An 11,619-nucleotide genomic window follows, 5' to 3' on the forward strand; every position below is an offset into this window, starting at 1 on the left:
CCCATCTCAAGGCAACGAGCTGAGGTCCGTCAGCGCCACATTCTGTCTTCGGGACCGAGACGCCTCATCTCACCTCATGGCGCCATGCTTCCTTCGCCATCGCGTACCTCACTTGGTCTGCAGAGTCCCGGTCGGACTTTGCCGGGCGCCTTCCCTCTCCGTCGACGCTCCGTGCATGATTTGCTTCCTGGTTGCAGCGCCCGCCTTGTTGGGCTTCGACAAGCCTGCACCTTGGCCGGAACACTCAACCAGCAGTTCTATTTTCTTGTCACAAAATCGCTCTCTCAATCTTGTACGGCAGCGTGACCATGATATTATGTCTGTTTGACTCAAACACGACCTCTATTTTAGATGCTGGCTGGAACCCCCACGTCGAGGAAGCCCCGCGCGGCCTCACCGTTTCATCCCATGAGCCGACGGGGATCTGATGGGATGACACCCGTCAAAACCTAACTCTTATTTTTCTGTTCCTGCTGCTATGATCTGCGCGCATGATCGTCGAGAGGAGACACTGCAAACTCACCAGCCCTTCCGAGGGAAATCTTTTCTCATGTGAAGTCTTGGATTGTGGGGAAATTTTGCGAAGGGGTTCCTGGTGTTAGTGCATGATCGGTGGTGAAGCTTGAAGGTTTATGCGGAGGGCATGCCCCGGTTTGCGGCAACGTTACTTGCAGTACTAAGACTGGTTGTGGATCCATGGAGATCGGTCTCGGAATGCTATGAGTTAGGGAGAAGAACAGCATTGCTAGGTCTTGTGCATAATCTCGGTGTGCACTCTGGCGGCCGATGGTTGCTACAAGTGCATTGGGAGTCTTGAGGAAACTCCGTGGTGAGTCTGAGCACACGTTAGGTAAAAGTCTTGCAGATGAACTATGTCATTGGAAGAGCAATGTTCAGATTCGGATACATGATGCCACTGTAACAAAATGACGAGTTTCCTGACTTGTGTCAGTCGTCAATCCCGGTGAAATGAATACTGGAATATCAGATCATTTGGGAAAACGTCAAGTTGATGATGAATAGAACCCATCCAGTGCCCCGAGTTTCATTCCTTCTCGGCCACGACCGAGTCCAGAACACTCCGTCTGGACACAATCTTAGTGCTTCTTCAATGCTCACAAAAACAAGGAGACCCGCCATGTTGTTTTACTTGATAGAGTTTCGTTTCGCGGGAGGGGGGGTGGAGAGTCGGACGAGTGTCTAGACCGCGCTTCAGCGAGGGGAACTCCGTCACGGGTTGATGGGGGATGAACCCGGATTTGCTTGCCTGGCTTCAGGACCAGGGGATATTGCTCAGAGTTGCTGAGAAGGCCTACGCCGTATGAGGTGAGCGGCTGTTTGATGCGATGGGCCGGCCGGCGGGACCGCGGGATGGAACATCAGCCAAAGCAGGCGGCTATTTCTGGGTGATTCTTGCAGGGCTGGGGACGGTATTTTCTAGACATGTATGGGGATGGGGGTATTGAGGATGTTTGACGTTGTAGTATTCCGTATGGTTTCTTGTGATGTTTGGAGGTTGCTGCTGCTACGGGAATTGGCTGTGCCGCCCTGTCAAGCATTTGTGAGATGTCCGCCTGGTTTTCGAGGACAACTCCTATTTTGGAAAGGCTGCATGCTAAGTAATGAAACCCTAAATAGGAATATGGGTTCAAGGCGGTCTGGAGCAAGTTACTAATAATTTCGAGAACATCATCTTATGAGGACGGCAGTAGTAGAGTCGACGATGGTAAGAACAAAAGTGACGATAGAAGCGACGACGATAACGACAACGACGACAGTAGAGCCTATGATAGCAAGAACAACACTAACGAGGCAGAGTGTACAAGAGACCACAGGAAAAGTTGTTGCTCAGATTCTTCTTCGGGGAGTTCCCACGAAACAATAGGGGCCCATCGTCCATTGAAACATCCTTCAGACGTGGGCCCTAGCCCGACACCTCATCGCAAATCCATTAATTGTGGCGTTCCAAGCGATACTAGAGAAGTCCTTGATTCGCTGGCGTTGCTCCTCTCGGGTCGGATGCGGTCAGGAGAGCGCGGGTTGTTAATTCTGCTGCCTAATCCACGGCATGCGGCGATGGGGAGGGGCGATGTGGGCACTAGTGCATGTCAAATGGAGTCGGGCCGTAGATGCAGGAGTCTCGGGAGTTTTGGAAGGCAAGGGGATCGAATGCGGTGACACTAACATTTTCGAGAATGCCCGTTACAAGGTGTTTTAATGTGGAATAAGACGCACAATGGTCGTAGGAAAAGATGTTATTGAGATGCTGGTGTAGACTCTGCTATTCGGTCCTCTACATGTAGTTGATTCTCACGTTTCTAAGGCTATTCCCTTTCATCACGTCGTGTTGTCCCACTTCAAACTTCCAAACGAAGTTCATTGTGGACAAGACCGGATTGCCAAGTTCCTCCGCCCGCTGCATACCGAACTGTACATCATTTCCGATGTATTTGAGGGGTGTTGAGATGCGCCAAAACGTAAGAGGCATGTGAGAATCCTTCAGCCTGCTGAGCAGCGCTGGCCCCCCTTTTCATTCTTAGCTGGGGGCGGAGATGCTTCATGGTACGCAGATCGGTGAGTCCATGTCACGTATGTCTGCATCTGTAGTCGAGTGAAGCTACCGGCAATGCTCATGTAACATGACTTTGAGAGAATCAATGACCGTGGTGGCCAGCAGATACCCCGTATCTGTCTGGATCAATCCCCAAAACGGTATTGGGACCGGTGTGGTGGCCTCCTTGCGTGCCTGGATGTTGGAGGCGGTGAAGACGGCGAGAATTGCTCCATCTAATCTTGTTGCCTTAAGCTGAGTGATGATTTACATCCGCGTAGAAGAGAAAGGGGTGTAAGGGAGTGTTCCTTTGCGGATGGCACCCAGTCGAATGTGCCATCGTGGGTTGCATCCAACAGCGGACCGTCGTGTGCTTGTCCCCTAGTAAAGGAGACCAGAATAGGGATGACCTGATGGCCGACTCGGCATCATCACATGCTCAGCGACTGTTTATCAAAAGACACAAAGGGTTCGAACATGGGGCGTGTGTACCGAAGCCGACGACAGGCTACGCGAGGCAAGAGCTCCAAGGTGTGAGTGTTGCTGAGATATCCATGATGCAGATTAGATGGAAGCTCGTGGAATTCCGTGAGACCTTGGCCCTTTCAAAATCACCTAGGCTCTACCAATTTCTACATTTGCTTCGCTGAATATAGGCGGGAAGGAGCTGCCTTTTGCCCACTTTATGTCGAGCTCAACAAATCTTCGATTCTTGCACTCAATGATCCATTTCAAACTCCTAACTGAACTTGAATGTTTTGATTCTATAAGTCTATGCGATCTTGGAAAATAATACTTCAACGATGGTCTATACTAACACCTTCTCCACGTCCTCAACGTCCAAATCAATCTTAGGCTCACTCTGCAACGGCACCACCATGCCCGCCGCGCACATCGAGCCGCTCGTAGCTGCGGGTGCAACTGCCTTGATCATGTTCCCACAATCACCAACTGCGTAGACGCCCGGAACGGTTGTCTCCCCAAACGGTTGCGACGTCTTGATGTCACCATTCCCCGCCACCTCCAGCCCGAGCTGCTCCACAAACGGCCCGTTGGGCTTGGTGTAGGGTGCGTGAGCAAGGAAGCCCTCCGTGGCTTCAGTGCCATCTTCGAACGTGATGATTACATTGGTCTTCTCGCCCATGCGCAACCTGGCAATCTTTCGTGTGTCTACTTTAAATGGCGATGCGGGCAGGGACGACAGCTCCGACGCGAGTGCATCGTTTCCGTTGGTGTAGATGATGATTTCTTTGGCTAGGGGACGGGCCATGTAGCCGACATGCGTGGCCATCTTGACGTTTGCCAGCATGCCGACGCCGATGATGCCTGCGCTCGCGGACCCGCGCTCCTCGAAGCCGTGGCAGAAGAGGCAGTGGAAGATGCCGTGGCCCCAGCAGTCGTCGTAACCTTTGATGTCGGGCGTGATGTCCGCGACGCCGGTGGCGAGGACGAGCTTCCTCCCGAACCACGCCTTGCCCGCCGCGTCTTCCGCCTTGAAGAGGCCGTTCTCGAGCTTGGTGGTCTTGGTGACGGCCACGTCGGCGAACGTGACCGTGGCGGAGTAGCGCTCCTGGATGTCTGCCCTGGCCTTGGCGCGGAAGACGGGGGGCGGGACGTGATCGAAGCCGAGGACGTTGTGCATGTTCTTGGCGCGGGCGTTGCGGTAGAGGCCCGAGTCGAAGACGACGGAGGTGTAGAGCTGGCGGGAGAGGGCGGTGGCAGTGGCCAGTCCTGAAGGACCGGCACCGATGATCAGGACGTCGTGAAGCATTGATGCGGTTGCGTTTGAAGATATTTGGTTCACCAGCGCAGAAGATGCGAGGGTCTTGTAAAGTGATTTATATAGTGAGGTCATGTATATAGGTTTTAATGTGTTTGCGTGCGCAGAAAAACAGCTGCTGTTCTGCAAGGCAATCCATCTTCATTATATACAGAGTGACTGTTGTGTCTCTTGTCGGCGCGAGGCCGTAGTGTATGTCTCCGAAATCCCGGGAGACTTACGGCGGAAAGTCGCCGGGTCGGATGTGGGTTCCATGGCCGGGCCGGCAGAAATGTCGCCGAGAAGAAGGTCCTGACAAATCTGGAGGCTGCAAACAGTCGGGAGATTTATGCGATGAATATGTACATTGCTACATAACAAGTTTCCGCCGGGCTCTGAATTGAAGTTCGGTTCTCCAAGACCTTGACTCTAAATTCTTCAAAAGAAGAGTGTCGTTAAGTCATTACGATCTCCCATTTCCAAGACCTTCAAACATTCAAACAATAATCCTCTTGATGAAGCAATTATAAAACCTTGTAATAAAGTGTTCAAGTTTTATGATTGTATTGATCTTTCATTAAATATGTTACCCTCACGTCCATAAAACTTTACTCCCAGTTCAGCCCGACTCGACTCCATAGTTTGATGGTGACTGTGGCACAAAGCCTATTGCCAGAGTCGCTTCCAGCTTCGGAACTAACATTAAGCAGGGTGCTTGTGAGCAGAGAAGAGCTGGTCTCTGTCGAGCTGGGTTCCGGGGAGCTGACTGCCGTCAGCATGGGCTGCGGTGTGAGAGTCGATGTGCAAGAGCTGGTGCTCGCTGCGCCAGGCTGAGCAGAGCCAACGGCAGTGGCAGCATCAGTGGCAGCAGCGGTGGGAGTAGTAGGTGCTGTCGCATCGGCCTGAGCTGTAGGCCAGAGAGTAGTGACTGATGACTGAGAGTGACAGTGACAGGTGCTGCGCCAGCGGGATTCTGAAAGCCAGAGTCAAGAGTCGGAAGTAAGCCAGAGCCAGCAGTGGCAGCAGCGGTGGGAGCAGCAAGCGCAGCCGCATCGGCCTGGGCAGTGGGCCACAAGGTAACCACAGAAGGAGAGCCGAGAGGGCCAGGAGAAGCAGTTGCTTGCGCTAGGTCGCTGTAGCCTCCAAGAATGCTGCCGGGAGCAGAGCCAGCTGGAAGGGTGACGGTGACCGTAGAGGGAACGCCGCCAGAAGGAGAGGAGTTGTCGTAGCCACCGTGAATGGGGTCGCTCTGAGAGACGGTCTGCATCAAGATGGTGCCAGAGTCAACGTCGGCGCGAAGGAACGACCAGGCAGATGGTAGCTCCTCATGGTTGCAAAGATTAGTTTGATTGTGTAGTAGCTGGTATCAACTTGGGAATTAAGGATGAGCAAGGGGCTCGAGAACTGCCGAGGGCGGCGTCTTATATATACGTCGTTGGTAAGGACCTTGCGAAGCCATCTCTGCGCAGCATGAGCCAGGTAGCGACGTTGGCGACCTTGGTGGTAAGTAAATTCAGCGCAATTGGCAATGGCCATGAGCTTTGTAGACACATGAGGCCCTGTAGGAATACGAGCAAGGTACACTACCCATACAAGTCCCCATTCGAAGTTTGAAGTCTGACCTTTGAAGAAGTTCAACTTCGGTAAGTAAGTCTCCACCTGGGTGGTTGAAGGGACGTGGACCTACCTTAGGAAGGCAGACACTGTGTCCACCCGAGGCACAGGGCAGGCACATACTACAATACACCCCCTGAATGATTGTTAGCGCGTGACTTCGCCCCTACAAAACGGGGCCTAAGAGTGACTCTAAGCGAATTAGAGATTATATTAACGCTAAGTAGCCTACTATAGTAGGAATAATATAGATATTACTATATATAAAAAATAGGGGTTTAACTAGCTAAATTAACTACTTCTAATATATTTTAGTATCTAATATACCCCCCCTAAGCTTTAATTACTAGTTTAAGTTAACAAAGTATAGAGTATATAAACTTAAAGAAGTTCTCTTTAGGGATAGCGTTTTAAGTTTTAAAAATAGTAGCTTTAAAACGTAAGCTAGTAAAACGTTTTAAGTATATCTTATTAATCTAATATTTTATCTATAACTAGATATATTTAATAAAGTTTAAGTTAAGTAATTAGATAAACTAGTTAATAAAATAAATAATAGAATAACTCTTTATAATTTAGCTTTTTATAATACTTAAGTTATAATAAAGTATATTATCTGTTAACATATAACATCTTATATAATAATAATAATACTTATAAGAATACTTACTTACTTAAATATTACATATAAAATAAACTAATAGACTTTAAGGTATAAAACCTTATAAAAATGCTTTATTTATTACAACCTATAACTACAATATTGATTATGTAATACATATAGTTACATAAGCGCCTTAGTTATGTAATTAGCAGTTTAGCAGGTTACATTTCAGGTTATCTTTCCCCTCCTTTTTCCCTACCTTAGGAAATAACCTGCCAACTACATCAACAAGAGTCATCACAATACATCAATTCCTTTATTATTCTCTATACGATTAAATGCCTTAAAAATAAAATAAAATTAAACTTATTTAACTTTAGGTAATAAGCTAATTTAAATAGGTTATAAAATATAGTAAGTACTAAAAGAGGTTAATACAAACTTAATAGCTTTTATTAAATATCTAAAAAATATTAATATAGAACTTAAGATTTAATCCTAAAAAATACTTTAATTACTTAGATTAGCTACTAAAAGCTTATATAAAATATCTTTTTAAAGTATATATAATATAGTATTATAGCTATTATAATAATACTAAAACTTAAAATTATTATAAATAATATAATAAACTTAATATATAGTAATACTAATAGTATTAGTTAATAGTTTTATACTTATTTTAGCTAGCAAAATAAAAAAGAGTATAGCACTTAAGCTTCTCTTTATAAGTAGTAAAATAAAACTTCTAGTATTAACTATAAGTAGTAAGGCCTTATTAGTTAATAATAAAATTAAAAAGGTCTTTACTAAATAATAGGTTAAGTTAGAATAATTAATTAATAGGATTAGAAAACTCTTCATTACTGTCACGGGCTAGAGCCCGGATTGATATCTCCGGCTTCGCCGGAGCAGTTACCGAGATCCGGCTCCGTTGGACCCACTATTCTGCCGCAGTACGCCGCCTAACCCGGCCTGCTTCACCGCTGTTAGGTGCCTATCCCTGTAAAGTCCTTTCTTCCTTCTTCAGCTTAGAATAGTCAATCGACGGCACCTCTACGTTGAACAAGCCTAGGGGCCAGCCCCTTACAATTACTTAGGTTATTAGTAAGAAGAATAATATTATTATATAGGTTTAAAACTTCTAAAATCCTTATTTTACTATAGTTAATATGTAAAAAAAATAGAAAAGGTTAAAACTAAATACCTACCTATCTATTAAAATAGCTAAAGCTTTTATAAAATAGTAATAAAAGTTTTAAAATTATTAATAACCTTAACTAGCTTTAATACTTATAAAGTAAGCTTTTAGAAATAACTCTTACTCTTAAGGGATTATAAAGTAGAGGTAAGTAAGAGCTACTACTTAGAGGGGGTATTGATAATATTATTATTACTATAGCTACTATAGTTAACTAGAAAAATTGATATTAAGGTTATTAATAAAGGTAGAAAAGGAGTTATTAGTAGTTAAAATAGATAAAAAAGACAATTTAGTAAAAAGAAGGTTTATAGTATAATATAGCACTTATTAAAGTAGAGTATAAGCTATTATAGTAGTTTTTAAAAGTTATTTTTAAGTTTTAAAGCTACTATTATTAAGGCTTTAAAAACAAAAGTTTTTATACTAAAGAAATCAGCAAAAGTAATCTATTGCTAAGGGTTGGTAGGAGCAATGTTGCAACTCGTACTTCCTTTCTCAAATGAGAATCCTCAGATGAGGAAGGAAGGTTTCTTGTTCATCTCAGCTACATCTACATGCCCTTTTATCTTCGACCCTGATATCCTATCCCTTGATATCCTATCCCTTGATATCCTATCCCTTGATATCCTATCCCTTGATATCCTATCCCTTGATATCCTATCCCTTGATGTCTTACTCAGTGCCGAACATAGCCGAGAGCATCCCATGTGACAGACCTAGCCTGTTACATCTATAAACTAAAAAAAAAGTAATTTAAGTAGAAATAAAGATATTTTTAATTAATAAATAGAAAAAATTAACATAGTATAGATTATAGCAAAAAATAGTAAAAAAATGAAGGTATTAATAAAAGTAGTAGTAAGAGCAAAAAGTTAAAAATTACAACTTAGGCAGTAAAGTAGACGATTAATTAGGCTATAAGTCTAAAAAACGATTAAAAGTAGGGCTAATTACCTAATTAGGAAAGGCGCAGCGTAGGGTGGGGAGGTAGAGGCAGTATAATCATTCAGGGACTGTATCGTATGTACACGCGGGCACCTACCTCAGCTTAGGTACTGACGGAGATATTAGTGGTGGTCCAATCATTTCACAAAATCAGGCGACGACAGGCATCTCTGTGTTTCCCTCAGGAATCCACTGCCCGTACCTGATGTCGCCAACAACATTGGATACTTTCCGTCCATCCTTCAACTTGCCAATTGCTTGCGCACCTCTCTCGAGCGCAATTGACTTCCACCTCGCATATGACGACACGCCGCCCGGATGGCAGCATGACCGCCGAGTGCCGCATTTTCACGTGCTCGCATCTCTAACAGTGGATCCAGATCTCGGCCGCAAAGCACCCGACCAAAGAACTGGAAACACCACCGCTGCGCCCGCAACAATGTCAGGACATCCTCCGTCTCCGCCTCAACCTCCCCTCCCCGGATCTCGAACCCCGCTCGACCCTCCCTCCCCCGCCTCCGTCTGGGTCGCCGACAATTGGCACTCCGTCATCTTCGGTACCGTCACCTCCCACTTCCTCCACTTCCGCTACCTCAACTCCCACCACAAGCCCGATCCGAACCCCGTCAAGAATGCCCGCTTTTGGGCTGGTCTAGGTGGTGCGTGGATGGTCTCTTACCTCGGCATCATCACCGTCATTGCCATATCTCAGGCCCGCGTCGACCACTTCCGCCACCCTGACAACCGCAACCAGTACCGCCAGACCTGACCAAACACAACTCGCCTGCCACCATGTCCGCCGACTTCTGGGCTGGCTACATCAGCGGTGCCGTCGGCATCATCATCGGCAACCCCCTCGACCTTCTCAAGGTCCGCCTACAAGCACCTCCGACCGCTCCTCCACCGGGGCAGATCCCCGCCGCTGCAGCGACCTCATACATCCGTCACTTCGAGACCCCGGCCTCGCTGGTCACTGGCTCCGCTGCTCCCATCCTCGGCTATGGCGCCCTCAACGCTCTCTTGTTCGTCTCGTACAACCGCACCGAGGCTGCGCTCAATTCCGCTCTCAACGTCAAATCAAGTCTCTGGACAACTTGGATTGCAGGAGCTGTTGGTGGTCTGGCAACATGGGTGGTGAGCACACCTACGGAGCTGATCAAGTGTCGCGCCCAGCTGTCCTCGCCGCCAGCATCCAGCTGGGCCATCACCAAGGACGTCTGGCGTGCTGAAGGGATCAGGGGTCTGTACTTTGGCGGTGTCGTGACTGCGCTGCGGGACAGCATCGGGTACGGTTTCTACTTTTGGTCCTATGAGCTCAGTACGCGCTGGATGGGTGTCGGCACCGCTGATGCGACGGGGGAAACGAATCTGCGTGAGGAGGCCGCCAAGGTACTTCTCTGCGGCGGGCTCGCAGGAATCGTTACGTGGGCGAGTATCTTCCCGCTCGACGTCATCAAGACGCGGGTGCAGACCCAAGCGTTTGAGAAACCAGCGGAAGCCGCCCCGCTACTCCCAGCCCAGGGGTCAGAACCCACGAAGCGCGCCGGCGCGATGCAGGTTGCGCGGGAGGCGTACCGTGAGGGCGGTATGAAGGTCTTCTTCAGGGGTCTGACTATCTGTAGCGTCCGGGCCTTCATCGTCAACGCGGTTCAGTGGGCTGTTTACGAGTGGGCCATGTACGAGATGGGCGAGGGCCGGAGACGGCCTGCTGCTACTATTGACGTGGGACAGCCGATGTGAGTAAGATTATTTGACGGCTTTTCGATTTGGAGTGATACGTGTAACGCTCGTCGGAGAGATTCCTTGTATCTACCTTGATGGCTGGGTAGATGTCCCCGTATTGTTGCCGTGCTTACTGCCTGAGGGAAAAGTTGCCGAATACTCTCCGGTGACAAAAATGTCTCGAATGTTGGAGGCAACGGGTTGATATATCAAGGATAGAACGGAGATACTAAAAAAAGGATCAGGATGCCTTAAATTAAGGACCATATACAATAGACCATTTGTTATATGCCACCTTTCATCATACGCCTTCGCAGTCATGACCACATCTCTCGCGGAGCTCAACCGCGTCTTTTGGGAGTATGCGCTGTGATGCGTGTGATCTATTTTGCCATGACTGACCAGTTCTCAGTGAAAATGCCGACTCGTTTTACGAGCAAGATTGGCTCAAAGTCTTCGCAGAGCAACTCACCCGCTTCCTCCGCACTCAGGCTCCGAATCTGGGTCTCCGACCCCGCGATGCCTCCGACCCGGTCCGCCTCCTGGACTACGCCTGCGCCCACGGAGGAGCATCTTGGGTATGCCGTTCTCTGCTGCCGCCATATCCAACGCTGGCTAACACGAGTACGCAAACACAGGCACTGGATCCCTTCGTCGACGAGATACTCGGCATCGATGTCGCACCTGCAATCGTGGAGCGCTTCAACAAGAATGCCACACGTCTGGGATACGACTCTTCTCGGGCACATGCCATCGCGGGCGATCTCATGACCGACGCGTCCCTCCCTGGCCCCGCGCCGTTTGATGTTGCAATCATATCCATGGCGCTGCACCACCTCGACGACCCGCCTGCGATGCTGGTTCGTCTTGCGGCTTGCCTGAAACCCGGCGGCGTCCTCATCGCTGTTGAGGGTATTGACGTCGAAGAGAAACCTTTGGACACAGCGGCGCAGGCTAAAGTTGTGCATGGGGCCCACGGGCATATCCACGGCCATGGTCACGGTCACTCTCATGAAGGGCATATGCCCGAGGTACTCAAAACCACGAACCATCAGGCTTTTGACGAAGAAGTCTTTCGGACGTGGTTTGGGGCCGCTGGATGCGAGGGCAAGTTTGTGTACATTGTCAACGACGAGGTTAGCCACATCCCCGAGAAGGCTTCTGGGAAGGCGGGGGGCTTGAACAGGAAGATGGTGATTGCGGCTGCGATGAAGGAGTAG

At 48.2% G+C, this 11,619-nt stretch overlaps 5 protein-coding genes across 5 annotated transcripts; 3 read left to right on the forward strand and 2 right to left on the reverse strand.

The window, feature by feature from the left end:
* Positions 1 to 3,359: 3,359 nt before the first annotated feature.
* gliT-0 (Thioredoxin reductase gliT) lies at positions 3,360 to 4,322 on the reverse strand (the record flags this gene model as incomplete). Its single annotated transcript, XM_032025842.1, has 1 exon — positions 3,360 to 4,322. The coding sequence occupies one exon, from the start codon at positions 4,320 to 4,322 to the stop codon at positions 3,360 to 3,362; it is 963 nt and encodes a 320-aa protein (XP_031877663.1).
* A 596-nt stretch (positions 4,323 to 4,918) lies between these two features.
* CGGC5_v013892 (uncharacterized protein) lies at positions 4,919 to 5,577 on the reverse strand (the record flags this gene model as incomplete). Its single annotated transcript, XM_066153003.1, has 2 exons — positions 4,919 to 5,212; positions 5,263 to 5,577. 2 exons carry the CDS (start codon positions 5,575 to 5,577, stop codon positions 4,919 to 4,921), a joined length of 609 nt encoding a protein of 202 aa, XP_066007753.1.
* A 3,539-nt stretch (positions 5,578 to 9,116) lies between these two features.
* On the forward strand, positions 9,117 to 9,446 carry CGGC5_v013893 (uncharacterized protein; the record flags this gene model as incomplete). The annotated part of the gene is made up of 1 exon (XM_032025845.1): positions 9,117 to 9,446. The coding sequence occupies one exon, from the start codon at positions 9,117 to 9,119 to the stop codon at positions 9,444 to 9,446; it is 330 nt and encodes a 109-aa protein (XP_031877620.1).
* A 23-nt stretch (positions 9,447 to 9,469) lies between these two features.
* Positions 9,470 to 10,417, forward strand: Slc25a29 (Mitochondrial basic amino acids transporter; the record flags this gene model as incomplete). Its single annotated transcript, XM_032025846.1, has 1 exon — positions 9,470 to 10,417. The coding sequence occupies one exon, from the start codon at positions 9,470 to 9,472 to the stop codon at positions 10,415 to 10,417; it is 948 nt and encodes a 315-aa protein (XP_031877622.1).
* A 301-nt stretch (positions 10,418 to 10,718) lies between these two features.
* On the forward strand, positions 10,719 to 11,619 carry CGGC5_v013895 (putative methyltransferase; the record flags this gene model as incomplete). Its single annotated transcript, XM_032025847.1, has 3 exons — positions 10,719 to 10,759; positions 10,812 to 10,977; positions 11,038 to 11,619. 3 exons carry the CDS (start codon positions 10,719 to 10,721, stop codon positions 11,617 to 11,619), a joined length of 789 nt encoding a protein of 262 aa, XP_031877627.1.

The sequence above is a fragment of the Colletotrichum fructicola genome (assembly GCF_000319635.2).
Source record: "Colletotrichum fructicola Nara gc5 chromosome Unknown KSG_Nara_v1_contig08, whole genome shotgun sequence".
Taxonomy (NCBI): domain Eukaryota; kingdom Fungi; phylum Ascomycota; class Sordariomycetes; order Glomerellales; family Glomerellaceae; genus Colletotrichum; species Colletotrichum fructicola.